Source organism: Pteropus alecto, unplaced genomic scaffold (assembly GCF_000325575.1).
Source record: "Pteropus alecto unplaced genomic scaffold, ASM32557v1 scaffold21, whole genome shotgun sequence".
Lineage (NCBI taxonomy): Eukaryota > Metazoa > Chordata > Mammalia > Chiroptera > Pteropodidae > Pteropus > Pteropus alecto.
Window position 1 is genome coordinate 29,009,166 of NW_006436282.1, and position 12,163 is coordinate 29,021,328.

The 12,163-nt window shown below is 44.8% G+C and overlaps 1 protein-coding gene across 2 annotated transcripts in view; it reads right to left on the minus strand.

The window, feature by feature from the left end:
• Nucleotides 1-12,153, minus strand: part of LANCL2 (LanC like 2) — a 17,654-nt gene extending 5,501 nt beyond the window's left edge. The window contains exons 1-7 of one of the 2 annotated variants that reach the window (XM_025046878.1): nt 11,505-12,153; nt 8,727-8,844; nt 4,709-4,916; nt 3,651-3,798; nt 2,459-2,605; nt 663-845; nt 161-337 (exon numbers count right to left, since the gene is read on the minus strand). In XM_025046878.1, coding sequence (XP_024902646.1) covers nt 161-337; nt 663-845; nt 2,459-2,605; nt 3,651-3,798; nt 4,709-4,916; nt 8,727-8,787 — 924 coding nt within the window. In that variant the 5' untranslated portion in view covers nt 8,788-8,844; nt 11,505-12,153. Of the gene's footprint in view, nt 1-160; nt 338-662; nt 846-2,458; nt 2,606-3,650; nt 3,799-4,708; nt 4,917-8,726; nt 11,325-11,504 lie in introns of those variants that run through there. The other variant, XM_025046877.1, reaches the window with a different exon arrangement.
• Nucleotides 12,154-12,163: the final 10 nt, after the last annotated feature.

The window sequence follows — 12,163 nt, forward strand, 5'->3', positions numbered from 1 at the left end:
TGTGGGCCTCACTCACGCTGCGATGCCAGAGCGGCCAGGCCGAGGCTGTGCCAGAGCAACGAGGTGGGCAGAGGGGGCAGAGCCGGGAGCAAGGTTAACGGGAGGAGCAGTGTTCGTGTCCCGGAGGGCTCAGGAGTGGTTGGGACACAGCTGTCCTTACCTTGCAGGCCCGGTACAGGTACTTTTTATCCTGGGTGAGGCGGTAGAGGGACAGGAAGGAGTAGCCGTTCCCGGCCGTCCCGTGGCAGACCCCGTAGCCCTTCCGCAGCAGACCTCGCTGCCAAATCACGTCGCTGCACTCCATGGCATCTTTCAAGTACTTCTCCTCCTTAAACACCTGGGCGACAAAGAACGAGGCGGTGTTGAAACGATGCTTCAGTGTCGAGTGAGCGAGGTACTCCCTGCTCTGGTTGGAAAACCGCAGGACATCAGGAGTCGTGGGGTGGCGCCGGGCTGTGAGAACACCAGCCACACTGCAGCACTGACCGTCTTCATGTGGCCGTCTGTCCCCCTCCATCCCTCATCCTTCTCCTAGCGCACAGTTTTCCAAAAGTAACCCTAACACTTAGCTTAAAAAAACCCCAGTGCTCACCCAAACCCAGCTGAAGAGCTGGTGGTGGAGACGGGGCCCGGGAACGTGGCCCGCGACGCCGCGCACTGACCTGGTAGGCCTGCATCAGCATGTGGATGACGCCCGGGGCCCCGTGACACCAGTGCACCAGGCGGTCTGTTTCGTTGCTCAGTGACGACGGGTAATTCCCAGACCGGAACCTTTTGTGGCGCAGGTAATCGATGCTGGGTTTCACCATTTCTGTCAAGGTGTCGGGGTCCACGTTTGCTGCTGGCTTTAAAGAAACAAATATAAATAAAACATTGAAATAATTTTTCCTTAAGGTTCCTTTTTTAATCTTTGTACTGTGGCTCATCTAATGAAACATCAATTAGCTGGAATACCAAGGTGCATATACAGTTACTCGGTCGTTTAAGACGGGGCAGACCTCTTTTTGCTTCTGGTCTTCGATGCTGCAGATGAGGTCACAAGGCGTCTGCTGCAGAATCCGTCTTGCTCAGGGGAGGCCGTCGACCGAATGGCTGAGGCCCATCCACACCACGGAGGGCGGCCTGCTCTACAGAAGTCTACCCACTTCAATCTAAATTTCGGCCAAATGCCCTCATAGAAACATCCAGAGTAATGTTTGAGCACATATCCAGCACCATGGCCAACCGAGTTGACACACAAAATGAAGCATCACAGATAGCTAGCTACCTTTCTAATGGGGACTTTCAAATATGTCCCTTTTTCCTTTTAGATTGAGGTAACACTGGGTAACGACATCACGTAGGTTTCAGGGTTACGACATTGCAACCTGATACCAGTACACAGCACACTGTGCTCGCCACCCGAAGTCCAGTTTCCAGCGTCATCACGTATTTGACCCCCCTTTACCCATTTCACCCTCCCCTCTCTGGTAAGCACCAATCCATTGTCTGTACCTAGCGTTTTTGTTTTGTTTGCTATCTTTGTGATTTTAAGCAAATTAACTGTTACAGTTATGGTAGATAGAGGAAGGCTTAATTGGAAAAAGCAGCAGTTTGCCTATAAACCAGGAAGGGCGGCACAGGCCACACGGCTGGAAGCGGGCGAAACAGCATTTGGCGTGGGCTCCCTGCCTGCCTCACAGGAGAGGCAGTCCGTGATGTGGCAGCTGTCAGGGATGGCTGAGAGACGAGATCATAACCCCATGTCAGGGATGGCTGACAGACGACATCGTAACCACTGTGACAAGCTAGTTAAAAGATTTAGAACACGGCTGAGAGCAAGGTGGGGTGTCCGGACGTGAAGAATCTGTGCCGGTCCGCTTTCTTATTTTTTTATATTCAAGAACTTATATCTTTATTCTCTCTCTGTACATACTGGCAGTGATAAAGCTTAAAGATGCATGTCCTAAGAAATATGCAAAACTAAGGAATTTACATAAATAGTTTATACTTCAGAAAATTCAAGTCGGAAAGTATTTTCTGCATCATTAGAGTTCACAGTATTTAAGGTACATCAAGCTTCCCCCGCCAATTTCACACTATGCTGTCCCAGCAGAGAATGAGAAAATCTACTCAGGAACAAAATGGTCAGGTTTCTGTTTTTAATTCAGTGCATGAGCAGACACTATGGGCGCGAAGGTTCTCCCTTATTACATGAGTGACCACTTCCGTCAGCAGAAGGACGTGGACAGAGGCAAAGGGCCGCGGCAGGCACCTCGGCCGGTGCAAGCCTGCACACCGAAGGCGCCCCCGGAGCCCACTGCTCAGGGCTCATGCGGTAGAGCCGGAGCACCCACGATTCGGAGTGGAGCCTCGCTTTGTTTCAGCCTGCTTGGTTTGTGCTAAAATAGTTCCATTTTCCTATTTGATTTGTATTTTACGGTACGATCGCCACCTCAGTATTTCGGGGTGTCCTCACCTGCATCAGCATGTAGTAGATCCCGGCCATGCCATGGGCCGCTCCAACATACTGCTTCCGGTGCCACTGGTACAAGAGGGGACAGCGCTCGCTCTTCCTTTCTTCCCTCGACAAAGCCTTGCCCGATTCGATGATGGCAGCGACGACCTACAGACACGGGGCAGCGTAAGTCTAATAACCTAAACGTATCCTGTCTCAGTCTAATCAACACTAACAGCAAGTCCTTAGGTAGACAGACGGACAGCTTAATCTAAAAATCTTAAACAGTTAGCAGCCAACATTGTTATCTTTATTTTACAAATTAGTAAATACAGGAAGAGAGAAAGCGGGAGACAATCTCAGAGTAGAAAAAGACATTAAGCCAAACCATGAAATCAAAAGTTCTTTGCATAAACGGTTTTCTAGAATCTAGAAAAGCTTCCTGTGAAAATATGCTAGATGATGCATGTGCTCCGTAGCTGCAATACGTTCCCCCAAAGCCTGGCAGCCGTGCAGGCCGCTGCAGGACGGGCTGGGCCGGGGAGGCTGATGGAATGAGGCCCGCTGTGGCACGCAGGGCCTGTCAGACCAGTGGCAGAACCGCCTCTGTGACGACTGTGTGGCAGACACAAACTGTCTCCTCACAGCCTCTCCCTTCACACTGTTGTCAACCGTGCTCCAAGTTCTAGCTAGGTGCCTGGCCTCCGAGCTCCAGACAGCTGGACAGTCACGTGACTTGGTGGTGGCAGTGGGATGTGAGCAGAAGTGAGGTCAGCAACTTCTGCTTCGCTGCCTTCGAAAGGAAGCTGCTCATCTCCACTTCCTCACCTGCGCCCTGACTGGGGGAGGGGCAGGGTGTGCGGCTGGCTCTGGTCATGCAGGTAAGGGCGTGGCCCCCAGGACACAGGGGACCCGGAAGGAAGGACCAGGGTCCCTAGCCTTGGCCCCAGCTCTGCCTCTAGTTCAGGCATCTCGTGAAAGAGAAGGAAACATTCTCTTTTTGAAGCTGCCGCTGATTCTAGTGAAGACGGCTGCATTGATACAGGCCTGAGGAGTACACATTTCTAAGAACACATTCCTACAAAGGAAACAAAGGGACCGCTTATTAATTTTATGAGATGCCTTAAGCGATCACCCTGACCTGGGAGCGGGGTCCAGCCAGCACTGTAAGAGGGCTAAGGTGACGGTGCCCACACCCCGTGACCCGTGGTACCTCATTAACGGCCGACTGGCACACGGTGCCCGGGCCGATCTCCGTGTTCAGGTAGAGCAGGGCGTACAGGTAGCCCGCCCGGCCGTACAGCAGCTCGTCGGGGAGGTCGGAATCTCCGCAGACGACCGTTCTCTGCAGCTGCAGAAGCCTGCCCGACAAGAACAACTCCGTTTTCTCAATGTCTAACATTCTTTCCTGAAACTGTGAGTAACCCCATTACTTTAGGAATGACCTGTTATTTATAATTTAAAACTGATTTCAAAAATACAAAAAAAACCCCACCAAAACACAAACAAGAAAAACCCCAAACCCCAGAGAAAATGTCTCCACTTCACTATTTCTCTCTCATATATCAAAATGAATAACAAATCTCGTGTTCAAACTTTTTATTTTATATCTATTCTGAACCACATGAGAGAAGATGCTTAATTTTGAAACCCACAATTAGAAGCCAGTGATCTAAAATCTAAGTGAAAACGGCACCGAGGTGCAGCCCATGCTTGGGAGTCACCTCGAGTCACCAGACCAGCAGGCGACCCTGGTGTCGGCCTCTGCAGAAGAGACTGTGCCCCGATGGGCACGGAGCACGTTTACGCTGACCGTGTGCTAATTATGGGCACAGAGGACGTTTACGCTGACCATGTGCTAACAATGGGCACAGAGGACGTTTACGCTGACCGTGTGCTAACAATGGGCACAGAGGACGTTTACGCTGACTGTGTGCTAATGGAACCCGAAGTGACTCATCGTACTGCCACAGTGGGTCCGAGGTGTGTCAGCCAGCTTTCACACATCGGGGGCGACTGAACGTGATCACGGTAGCAGAGAACCATGTTCATTCCCCCCGAAACAAAGGCCAACACGAGCCTGGGCAGAAAGGGAGCCTGTGACCCCAGCGGACGCCCAAGGTCACTGTGCAAACGTAGTCGTCCCTTGGAGAGACCCGCTAGTAACAGTACATCAACTGAAACCTGGTTTCCCTTTTCGACTGTCTTCCTTCGGCAAGACCTTCCACTGACGGGGAAGCTGGAGAAAAGGCGGCCCGTTTTAAGACTCACTTCGTGACGCACTCCTGGGCCTCGCAGTCGCTCTTCAGCCTGTGGTACACCACAGCGCCCACGGCAAGCGGCCCGGCATCTCCGCAGAGGAAGGCCACCTTGCGGCCACTCAGATTCCGGAGCGTCCTCTTCACGTAGTCCAGGGACCGCAGCAGGTGGGCCTGGTCGCATGTGACCCGGTACAGCTGCAGGTACAGAAGAGCTATGCCTGGAACGACCCCCCAGGGAAGAGCATCGTTACTTTCCCTCCACCTTCAGGACGCTTAACGATTACGCGAGAGCCTACACAAAACCTGTTTCTGAAGGGCGACATCCAAGTGTTACGTGTGGTATGTTCTAAAAAATGGAAAAAAATAATTCAGGGTAAAAAAAGTCCTTACATTTAAATACACTGTGGTGTCGCCCTGACTGTTCTGACGCAGCCACTCGCTCCCTCCCGGACGCGGCAGGTGCGCGACTCCCCAGCCCTCCCGCTGCGCCCGGACTCGCCTCGAGGCTTTACCCATCCTGTTTTCCATCTTAATCCTTGTATCGGATCCTTTTCTTTTTACTTCTCATATAACCACATCCTCCTAGCTTATCCCCAATTAAATGATCACTCTTCTGAAGTTTACAACTTTTTTCCAATTTTCCTATTTCTCACAATTTTCCATTTTCTCTGGTGACCAACCCATCCAAATGACCAAACAGTGATTCAACTCGCCATTGATGGAACAGCCACATGATGCAGAATAGGCAGCAAATGCAGAAGATGGAGTTTATCACCGACCCTACTTTCCTGTTTTAGATTAAAGAACAGGTCCAGGTAGTCAAGTGAACTACAAAGGGGTCTTTCTCTGAAAATCTAGAAAGGATGGCCTCTGTGGCTTCTAAAAGAGGCATGCTATTAGTCCTGGGTTTGAGAAGTCAATATGAAAGCTAAGTAAAAAATAAACCTGTATAAACATATACTTAGTAAAGTATATTGAAGGAAAAAGCACTGAAATGATTTGATGGTGAAAACAAAGCACCTGACGTTTGAACTGAGGTTCTCTAATACTCTGTTCTTTGTCTAATATCCTACTCTCACTGTTACTTTTCGTTTTACTTTTTAAATTTCTCTAAATAGGTAGCTGCTTCTTTAATTCTCCTATCCAGGGCATCCTACTTCCCTTTCAAATTAATTCTCAAGACCAATATATATGTTTTTGATAGAATTCACCAGAAAAGCCATTGGGTCCTGGGCTTTTCTTCATTGGATTTTGATTCCTGATTCTTACTCATTACTGGTCTGCTCATATCTTCTGTTTCTTCATAATTCAGTCTTGGTAGGTTGGATGTTTCTAGGAATTTATCCACTTCTCCTAGGTTACCCAATTTGTTGGCTTATGATTGTTCACAGTAGTGTCTTATGACCCTTTGTATTTCTGTGGCATCGGCTGGAATGTCCCCTTTCATTTTTTATCGGAATCTTCTCTCATTTTCTCAACTAGTCTTGACATAGGTTTGTCGATTCTGTTCACCGTTTCAAAAAACCACCTCTTGGTTTCGCTGATCTTTCCCTTTCCTGTTCTGGTTTCTAGTTCATTTGCTTCTGCTCTCATCTTTGTTTTCTCCCTCCTTCCGCTATCTTTGCATCTGGTTTGTTGTTTTTCTAATTCCTCGAGGTATAAAATTAGGTCGTTTGAGATCTTTCCTTCTCTTGATGTAGTAGTTACTGTGGCGTTCGTCCCTCTTATAACTGCTTTGGCTGCCTCCCCTAGGTTTTGGTTTACTGTGTTTGCATTTTCATTTGTTTCAAGATATTTTTTGATTTCCTTTTTTTTCTTTGATCCGTTGGTTATTAAGAAGCGTTTAGTTTAGTCTCTACATATTTGTGAATTTTCCAGTTTTCCTACTATTAATGGTTTCTAGTTTCATACTATAGGGGTCAGAAAAGATACTTGATATAATTTCTATCTTCTTGAATTTATTGAGACTTAGTCCTAACATATGATGTGTCGAGAATGTTCTACGTGCACTTGAGAAGGATTTGTATTCTGCTGCTGTTGGATGGAATATTCTATGTTATGTCTGTTAGGTCCACTGGTCTAATGTATAGCTCATTTTCAATGCTTTCCTATTGATAATCTGGATGATCTATTCATTGCTGGAAGAGGGGGAATGAAGCCCCCTATTATTATATTGTTGTTCATTTTTCCTTTCAGATGTTAGTATTTGTTTCATAGATTTAGGTATTCTGATGTTGGGTGCATATATCTGTACAATTCTTATATCCTCTTGATGAACGGACATCATTATATAATGACCCCCTTTGTCTCTACTAAAGTGTTTGAAGTTAGTCTATCTGTTCTGACATAAATGTACTTACCCCCTGCTCTATTTTGGTTTCCATTAGCATGGAGTATCTCTTCCATCTTTCTTTCAGCCTATGTCCATAAAGCTGACATGAGTCTCTTATAAGCAGCATATAGTCAGGTCTTGCTCTTTTTTTCATCCATTCAATACTCTGTCTTGATTTGAGAATTTAGTCCATTTAAAGTGCTTACTGATATGCAAGGACTTACCAACACCATCTTATTAACTTTCTGGCTGTTTTGTAGCCCCTTTCTCTCTTACTGTCTTCCTTGTGATTTGATGATTTTTCTTATTGGTATGCTTTGATTCCTTTTTAAAGATTACTTGTTTATCTATTATAGGTTTTTTGCTTTGTGGTTACTATGAGATTTACATAAAAACATCTTATAACACACTATTTTACGCTGAGAACTTTGATCTCATATAAGAACTCTACGCCCCCCTCCAACATTTTGTTTCTGATGTCACAATTTACATATTTCATATTGAACACCCATTAAACATTGCTGTAGCTATAGTTATTTTTAATACCCCTGTCCTCTAATCTTTGTAGTGGAGTGATTTACACGGCCATATTATATTATGGTACCTGAATCCGACTCCACATGTAACTCTGTTTTCATGTTACTAGTTAGCGTCCTTGCCTTGCAGCGTGCGGAACTGGCGTATTTCACAATCGTTCCTTTCCCCTCTCCCTGCTGGAAGCTGAGGGGATTTTTTTCTCCAATTTTCACAGCGAGGCCCTGAGAAAACTCCTTGAGTCAATCTCACCCAAGTGTGGAAGCTCCCCTGTGACTGGGTCCCCCTGGAGTGCAACCCCCGTGCTTGTCTGCGCTGGGCCTGCAGCGATCTGTCAGTCAGAGTCCAGGTTTCTTACCCCACCGTTCCCGTGGAGGTGTCTCCTTGGGGGTCTCCGCCCCAGTAAACTGAGTTTCTGACTCCCCACCGCTCCCGTTTTTCAGCAGACGCTTGCCCTGTCACTTCGCTTCTCTGACGAACCTGAGCTGTTGATTCTTCAGTTTCTTCAGCTTTTTACTTGTTAAGACAGGGTGGTGACTTTTAAACTCCTTACATGACAGACCCGAAACTGGAAGTCTCTCATTTTTGTTTTTGTTGCCCTTTTGATGGTACTGCTGTGTTTTCCGTGGAGTCAGTTATTTAACTCTTTGTAATTTGGTCTTAATTTCTGAAGTGATTTTTCTCTCTTTTGTCCTTTCCTTCATTTTCTTTTCTTCTGTCAATTCTCACTTCCTATCATCTTCCTGTCTGGCCTCCTCTTCTCCGGGTTCCTGTATTTCTGTTCTGTGACTTACTGCTTACCTGTTTCCACATTAACGCTGAAAGCCCTGTAATTCCTCTCCGCACTGATGGCATTTTCCTGTTGTGTTTTCTTTTTCTATTGGTAACATTTGATTTTCCTCCCCGCCCCCCCAAAATAATACATACAACTGTTCAATTTCTTCCCTAAATTTGAATCACATGAATTTTTCTGGATCAACTATAAACAGGAAAATTTTATTTCACGAAAAAATTCCAAAGTATCTCATCGATGAAGACAGTTCAAAACTTCATTTAAAGGGTATAAAACGTTATCATTTTTAAAGAAAAAAAAAATTCAAATCCAACTCTCACATATCATAACCCGAGAATGAAAGACACCGGCCGCGGACTCGCGTCTCACCCGTCCACCCCGTGTAAGCAGAGCGGTCGTGCGGGTCGGCTGTCTTCAGCCCCTCCTCCATCTGCTGCAGAAGGTCTTTGATTTTGGTCTGGATCCGCCTCGTGAAATTAGGAACGATCTGAGAACCAAAGCATGGCATGCGTTGAAATTGCACAGAGATAGGATAATGCTGTACTGAATGCTTTAACTGGCAGTCTAGGTTGTAAGAACGTCACAGACAGAAATTATATCACCTGGCCCATTTCAATGCTTCGTTGGTTGCAGAGAGTACCTCGGTTTTACAAGGTAAGAGTTTAAACGGGATAATGCCCTGTACAGACTGTAAGTCTTAACTACGATCACAAAAAAAGAAGTTAGAGAAACCAAAGGAAAAACAAAACTGGTGGATTTGACTACACAAACATTCGAACTTTGATAAGTTAAAGAACATAAGAAAGATGGTTTAAAAGATAACGACGAGGGGGAAATAGTGGCAAGATAAAACATTACAAAAAGGCCACGACAATACAGAAACACACCTGAAATTATCCATGTACTTCAAACAAAGAAAAAAACCAAATGATAAGTATATGCGAAAATGGTCCATCACTTAGCGACTGATGAAATGCAAGTAAGTACAAGTACCATGGTTTTGCCTATTGGATGAATAAATAATAAAAACAATTAAAAATATTATGTATCACAGTGTTAAGAGCTAAGGAAAGAGGTATTCTTATTCAGCGCTGGTTTTCTCAGAGGAAAGTCAGCAATGTTCTTACATGTAGCTGTTCGGATTTTTCTGCCTTGAAGATTTTTGAAAAACCTAGTTGCTGTATCAATGCTGAAGTGCATTAAAATCCCTGATCATGATTGTCGAATTGTCTATTGTCTATTTCTTCCTTTTGGTCTGTTTTTTTTTTTTTTTGCTTTTGTGTATTTTGTAGTTCTGTTATTCGTTATAGACAAATGTATAGCTGTTACATCTTCTTGACGACTGACTCATTATCATAATGCAACACCCCTCTGTGGGACGTAGAGCAAATGTTTTTATGTTCCTGCACATTTAGAGCTTTCAGGGCAAATCTTACTGAAATTTGGGGTTCTGGACTGACTGCAAGTAGGAATTAAGTTATAACTATTTAAGTTGTGAGAACTCTAGAGAGGTCTACTAAACCCTGGAGGTGTCAACATTTCAAAGGAGGCTGAGGCCCTGGACCTGAAGACAAATGGGCTTATCTTTTTTATAGAAAGATTCGTTTACATTCCAAAGACTCAGAGTAAAACATTGCTAGAGAAACACTCTCAAAAGGGGAAGAGAGACACTCCCAGCCTTCCCTTTTATAAAAAGACCCTATCTTAACTAATTACATTTCCTTATATGGAAACAAGGCCACACCCTGGAGTTTCAGTAGCTAAGCTTGTGCTTGTACATACCTTTTTGGAAGACACAATTCAACCTATGACACCCTCATTTTCATGAAACTTCACGTCTACCAAAACAAATGCATACTTTGATATTATCTTAATTACATTTTTAACATATTTTCAAAATTAAAAATGTAGTAATCAGCCATTCATAAAGTATCTATACAGAAGACATTCATTTTATCTTTTGATTTTCCTATAAGCAGCAGCATTCTTTCAACCTTTTAGAATCACAACCCCTCTCTCCCTTTAATGTGCTCTCATTTTTATGTTCAGAACAACACAATTTCTATTTCCCCGTTCCTTTAGCGTATAATCACGGTTTAGCATATATAACCACTGGCATGGGTCCCCCACCCCGATATATTTTAACTGCTAAATTGCATAAGCCCAATTAGTTTTTTATATAAGTCGGTGTGGTATATAGTTGAGGTCAAAATCACATTTACCAGATATAAAGAAAAAATATGTAATTACAGAACCAGTGTTTATCGCCTTTTATGAGGCAGAAAATGAAACTCAACTGCTCTCATCTATTCATTCTCGTTAAGACTCAAATCGTGATCGGGAGTTTGTTTGACTCATCTTTAGTCACTAAACAGCAGCATGTTTATTCTAAGGATGCTTCTGAGGGAGCAGCTGACAAAAAGTATGAATGATGGATTTTTTTAATATTTGCCAGAGATTTATTTCTATTATAAAAATTTTGGACACTAAGTCACAAATATAAGATATGTGAATATAACAGAAATCTAGAGAAAAATATTGATATAGGAATTCTAAACCCGAAGGCTTGAATTTTCAAGGGGAAGAAAGAGGCTGACATTTATTGGGGGCCTGGTAAGCACCACCTAACGCAGTTTGCCAGGCAATTTATATATATATTTTGAATCTAATTCAATCACTAACATCCCTGTGAGTTAGGACCTGTTAGTCAGTTTTTAATCACATATTAAAAAAACAGAGGTTTAAAGAAGTCAGTTGCCGAAGATTCTATATTCAGACCTATGGCTCTCTCAAAATTGCCTTAGTTTTGGCAAACTTATACCTTTCGTGAAACAAAACACATGAGGAACTAGTGAGGGGAATTGGGACTTAGATCACTGCAACAATAATAACCTAATTAGTAAACATGAAAACAGTTCAGCTGATGATCATGTCATTTCCACTGTAAAAATTAATAAAGGTTACATTATTCAAAACGGAGCCAGGAAGGGGAGTTCTCATGCACGTACCAGTCACTGCAGCCTGCATAACCAGCAGGAAAAGGGAAGATTTATTTTAACAAGGGAGGGTATTTTTCGTATTTGAATTTGATGTCCTGCTTTTGAAAACAAGATGATCGCTCCTTGCTCCAGCAACGGCATTACCTACCCCTTGCGGCCAACGAGAAACCACAACCTCGAACTCCTGTTCTTCCCAATTTCTTCCTAAAACGCCCCGAAAGCTGACTCCCTTTGTCTCTTCGGACTTGCCGGTAGCTTGCAACAATCTCCATGTCCCGAACTGCAATTCCTCCGCTTTTCCCAAATAATCTCCACTGTTTGAACCTGCTTCTTTGTTTATCTCTTTGTTTGGGTCAACACCACTTTCCCCTCCCAAGTTCACTTTTCAGACACTCAACTCCTGGACACACAGACAAAAGCAATCAAAACGACACTATTGTTTACGAACGATGCTTTTTGTTTTTCCAAGGGCACTGGACCAGAGGCCAGGCCTGACGACACAAGTGGCCTTCGGAAAGCTGTGAACAGGTCATCAGCGAGAATGCTTTGCAGCTCCAGAAGTGGGAGTCTGCTCCAGGGCCCTCGAGAGTAATCAACTCAGCAGGTCGACTGCCACTAGCGCCCTAACGGTCACTTCCAAGGGCCCAGACACAAGAGCGCGCCATGCTCATCGAAGGCCTGAGGGGCCAGGCGGCGCCCAACAGGAGGAACGTGGCTGACAACCCAAGTTCACAGCCCTTCGGGGCCGTCTCTCCAAGAAGAGCCGCGGCCCAGGCCGGCGAAGGTGGCGCAGGGACTGACGCGCCG